Source organism: Alligator sinensis, unplaced genomic scaffold (assembly GCF_000455745.1).
Source record: "Alligator sinensis unplaced genomic scaffold, ASM45574v1 scaffold939_1, whole genome shotgun sequence".
NCBI lineage: Eukaryota > Metazoa > Chordata > Crocodylia > Alligatoridae > Alligator > Alligator sinensis.
The window spans coordinates 1,222,602-1,227,750 of NW_005841995.1; the positions used below are offsets into that span (position 1 = coordinate 1,222,602).

The following is a 5,149-nucleotide window of genomic DNA, read 5'->3' on the forward strand; positions in this document are numbered from 1 at the left end:
TACATGTTTAAAAATACAGGTTTGATTTAACAATCATCCTTAGTAATCCTATCAATTTCAGCTTCATATGAGGCCTTTGTTCAACAATATATGTACTGGTTGTATAATAGGTATGTGAATGACAGAAGTACTTCTCATGCTTGACTCCAAACAATTGTGTTTGTGGCTAAATAAACAAAAAAACCCTGTTGATAGCTGTTGACATTGATTTAACACATTTCATCTTCAAAGCACTTCATTAATTAATACATATTAATTATTCCTTGTGATAGCTCTGCAAAATAATTAAAATACTTTTATCCCCATTCTAAGAGTGGGAAAACTAAGACAGAGAGGTCAAGTGACTTGACCAAGGCTAAACAGAAAGAGTTGGTATCAGAGGCTAGAATGAACATTTTGTAAAGTCTTTGTTCTCAGTTCTATCCGTGAAACACTGGACCATAAGTTACACAAAATGTTGTGGCTGCTAACTGTAATTAACTATAACTTCATCTCAAGCATGCGTTAGAACAAGCAACATTTTAATTACGTACATGCCTTTTTCTGCAAATCGTGTTCCTCCTTTAAAATAAACTTTCTAATCTATTCCCAAACCAAGTTTTCTGAAAGTATACTTCACATCATTTTTGTTTACCACAAGTTGCAAAAATATGCCATAGATCGTCTTGAGCTTCAGTGTGACTACTTAGATGAGCAAAGTTACATGTGCAGGTAGAGGCTCAAGGCCTTTTATTTCACAGCATTACTGCTTTTATGACCATATGTGAATATTCACAGATTTCTCTTTTTCCTCTGCAGGGCTGCAAAGTATGCCAGGGGATTATGTGTCTCGGGGTAGCCCAATGGGTATGAATATGGGACAGCCAAGTTATACCCCACCCCAGATGCCCCCACATCCTGCTCAGCTGCGTCATGGGCCCCCCATGCATACCTACATTCCTGGACACCCTCACCACCCAGCAATGATGATGCATGGAGGACCCCCCCACCCTGGAATGCCAATGTCAGCATCTAGCCCCACAATGCTTAACACAGGAGACCCAGCAATGAGTGGACAAGTGATGGACATTCATGCTCAGTAGCTTAAGGGAATATGCATTGTCTGCAACAATGACAGATTTCAAATATTGTCTCTCTGCAATGACTATGGAGTTCCACTCTTGGCATCTGCTTTGGACCAAGGAACAATCCTATTCTTCACAGGGACCCTGAAAAGCAGGAAACACCAACCGAAGTCAACTTCTGGGGACATGCTAAATAACTGTATAAGACATTAAGAGAACAAAGAGTGAAATATTGTAAAATGCTATTATACTGTTATCCATATTTCGTTGTTTCTTATAGATTTTTTAAAAAAAAATGTGAAATTTTTCCACACTATGTGTGTTGTTTCCATAGCTCTTCACTTCCTCCAGAAGCCTCCTTATGTTAAAAAGCCTTACAGTTATCCTGCAAATGACAGAAAGGGCTTATTTGCAGGATTTTTAGAGCATTAAAATAACTATGTCAGGCAGAAGAATCTTTCTTCTATCTTAGGATTTCAGCCATGCACACTATCTCTCTCTCTCTCTCTCTCTCTCTCCCTTTCTCTCTCTTTCTAGCCTGGGGCGTGAATTTGCATGTCTAATTCATTTACTCACCATATTTGAATTGGCCTGAACAGATGTAAATCGGGAAGGATGGGAAAAACTGCAGTCATCAACAATGATTAATCAGCTGTTGCAGGCAGTGTCTTAAGGAGACTGGTAGGAGGAGGCATGGAAACCAAAAGGCAGTGTATTTGAAGCCTAATTGTCACATCAGAGCATCATTGTCCCCATGCAGCAACAACCACCTTATACATCACTTCCTGTTTTATGCAGCTCAAAACATGAACTGAAGATTTATTTTTAATATGTTGACTTTATTTCTGGGCAAAGCATCAGTCGTGTGCATTTTCCCATAGTCCCATCATGGAGCATTTATGTATACATTGTAAATAAATTTTGTGCAAAAAGGACTGGAAAAATGATCTGTATTATTGCAATTTTTTGTAAAAGTAGCAGTTTGGTATGAGTTGGCATGCATACAGATTTACTAAGTGGGATAAGCTAATTATACTTTTGTTGTGGTTAAAACAAATGCTTGTTGATAGCCTTTTTCTATCAAGAAACCAAGGAGCTAATTATTATTAATAATAATCATTGCACACTGAGTCTTAGAGTTTCTGATTTGAAACAGTTTGGATTGTATAATAACTCAAAGCCCAGCTGTAGTAGTTTGAGTGCAGTAATGAGATCTGAATCTAAAATAAAAACAAATTATTTTTTGTCATGCTGACTCCACTGCTTCAAAAATTTGTTTACTGCCCCCACTTTAACATCTGTAGTAATTCTGTGACAAGATGAGAACCCAGCAAGTGCAGAATTAAACTAACTCTCCGCCCCTGCAAATTACCTATCATTGTTATTTAAATATCATCCTCCATAGAAAATTATTTAAAAGTAATGCCTACACTCTGTCAAGAAACTTTCTTAAAGCTTGTACTGCAAATTGTCAGGATGATAACTATTGCCTATTAGCAAATTTAACATCCAAGGGCATTAACTATCTGCAGAATATTGGATAGAAATTTAAATATTATATCCTACAGAATTACACTTGTAATACCTGATTTAAATTGTGACTCACTGACAGATTAAATTTCTGGAGCATATTTGGGGGGAGGGGGAGAGAGTTAAATATAGTCTGAAAAGTGGATATTTGTAAGTCAATTAACTACTGGAACTAAAAGATGAGAGACTTTTTTTTTTATTGAAGCTCATAAATAAGCCCCGTGTTCTGATTGGCTGAAGACTGGTCATTAACCACTTTCCCAGCACAGCTGTACTCTCTGCATTGCAGCCAACTAGTTAAATAGTACAAAATAGCATGTTTAGGCTGCGATACATTATAATTTTCTTTCAATAAAATTGCAGCTCTAAAAAGGAGCGTTTCCTAAGGGTACAAAAATATACAAATATATTAATTAAGGCAAGTTAATAATAATAATAATAATAATAATAATAATAATAATAATAAACCCTAGCAGTGCCTGCTTGGTAAACAAAAGGTAGGATCTGAGTAGGGCTGGCTCTGGCTCTAAAGTCTGCCATTCTGCCATTCAAGTAGATGTCACCCCATAAACCCGCCCTGAACAATTCTATTTTCCATTTGAAAAGAGGAACCAGTTGTTCGGTGGGTTTACTAGGTGAGATCTGATTGACTGGCTTACCTGCTGGAGCAGCCCTGTGCCCTCTCACCTTTTGTTTATTGGACCCTGCTTCAGAAGGCTCCCTTCTAAACGCATCTCCCTTTTTGAAAATTAACTCTCTATCCATAAACACCCCCACCTTTCGTTGATGCAGGATATTATTTTTGGTGGGGGAAAAGAAACCCCAAATCTTGTAGCTTTCAGCCTGCAAATAGTCTCTAAGATTGAAATAACTCCCTCTTTGATAGGTGGTTACTAGCAGTTAATGACCATTTGTTTACTTTTTCCATTAAATAAGAACTATATTATGAACTAGGCCTAACTATCTCTCTCTCTCCCCACCAAGCGATCCCTTCCAGGGGAGTGCCAGGCCAAGACTTCATGGGGCTGATTCTCCGCTGGCTCCAGAGGAATCCGCTGGATGGAGACTGGGAGGGAGCACTGGCGGGAGTGGGGGAGTGAGCTGGGGACCCTTAGGGACAGCTGAGGCTTGAGCTGGAGGCTGGGGAATTAGCAAAATCAAGCCAAGTGGGGGCTTTTCCTCTCCCTTCCCTCCTCTGATCTCTTCCCCCCACTTTTTCTCCTTTTCTTTTCTTTTTTCTTTTCTTTTCTTTAACCCCTCGCTTTTTAAAGGGCTGATGCATTGATAAGGAGATTGCACATTTCAGCTGCTGCTTTTGTGATTTCCGAATCAGGACACTTTTCTACCCAAATGCCAGTGCTCGGAGAGTGAGGCTGGCTCTTTTTCTTTTCTTTTCTTTTTTTAATGTTTCTTAAAAGACAAAAACAAACCGCCCTCCTTTTAAAACAAGGGCACACGCGTTTGTGCCTTCTTAGGGGTGGGGAGAAGAGGGTCACAGGACTCCTTCCTAATATGACTTTCTTTATTTGGGGGGGGGAGGGAAGGGGGAGGGCATTTCAAATTAAAAACACTATAATATCTGCGGACATTTAATCAGCTGTAATTATAACACATTCCAAATGAAGAATATGCCTTGACAGTATTTTTATTGTTATTGTTCATCGCATGATGTTAGACGGCTTTAGAAGGCGCAGGAAAGAGAAGTAAACGGGTTACAAATAGGGAATTATCCCTCGTTTAGCATTAAAATTCATTTAGATAAAATTGCCACAAACATTTAAATGGGGAGATTAGTTCCCCCTCACGCCTTATTGCACTCTCTCAATGGCTCCGTTAAGAACATTTTACACGTTGGAAATTCCGTCTTCTCAGGCTGCTTGCTGTTTCCTAGCTACCCCACATTCAAAGCAAAGGCTGCGAGAGAGAGGGAAGGGGGAGGGAGAGGAGGAGGAGGAGGAGGAGGAGGAGGAGGTGGTTTGCATGGTGGAAGGGAGAGGTTGGGAGGGGGGGGAAAGTTTTGGCAACCGGTCTGCAATTCATCCGCTCGGATCTGCCCTAACAGAGGGAGAAAATAAATATCTGGAGGCTTTCTCTTCCCTTCCCCAGCCCTGGCCTGGAGACACTGGCTCCGGGCTCTCGGGCAGGCTGGTCCCGGGCCTGGCGGCGGGCGGGTTGCATCCCCCGTGGCCGGATGGCTTGGAAAGCAGCTCGGCTGCGCTGCCCTGCTCCCCCTCCGCTGCCCTCTCCGCATGCGGCGGCGGCGGAGGAAGAGGAGGAGGAATGTCAGCTTCGACTGCCATCTTTTGGGGGTTTGCAAAACTGACTCGGTAGGATCCTTCCCTCCCCGCCACCTCCAGCCCCGGCTCTCGCCACCTCCTCCCCCCACCCCCGCTCTGATTATGCTGTGTCCCTTAATCTGGTGCTTAAATATTTGATGTGGAAAAATTAGCCATAAAATTAGTTACTAAAAATTTCAAATTGAAATCACTGATCGAATTAGGGACGCGGGCGAGGGGAGGCGGGAGCGGAGGCGCTGCGGTGGAGGGAGCCCTCTT

General features: G+C 41.6%; 1 protein-coding gene and 1 long non-coding RNA gene across 8 annotated transcripts in view; both read left to right on the forward strand.

Moving 5' to 3' along the window:
• Positions 1-2,320, forward strand: part of MEIS1 (Meis homeobox 1) — a 126,762-nt gene extending 124,442 nt beyond the window's left edge. For 4 of the 7 annotated variants that reach the window (XM_025201444.1, XM_025201445.1, XM_025201446.1 and 1 more), the window contains one exon: positions 799-2,320. In XM_025201444.1, coding sequence (XP_025057229.1) covers positions 799-1,082 — 284 coding nt within the window. In that variant the 3' untranslated portion in view covers positions 1,083-2,320. The remainder of the gene's footprint in view (positions 1-798) is intronic. The other 3 variants (XM_025201447.1, XM_025201450.1, XM_006021481.3) reach the window with 1 other exon arrangement.
• A 2,396-nt stretch (positions 2,321-4,716) lies between these two features.
• Positions 4,717-5,149, forward strand: part of LOC112549916 — a 35,872-nt gene continuing 35,439 nt past the window's right edge. Inside the window, exon 1 of the long non-coding RNA XR_003093539.1 lies at positions 4,717-4,921. This is a non-coding gene — a long non-coding RNA (uncharacterized LOC112549916). The remainder of the gene's footprint in view (positions 4,922-5,149) is intronic.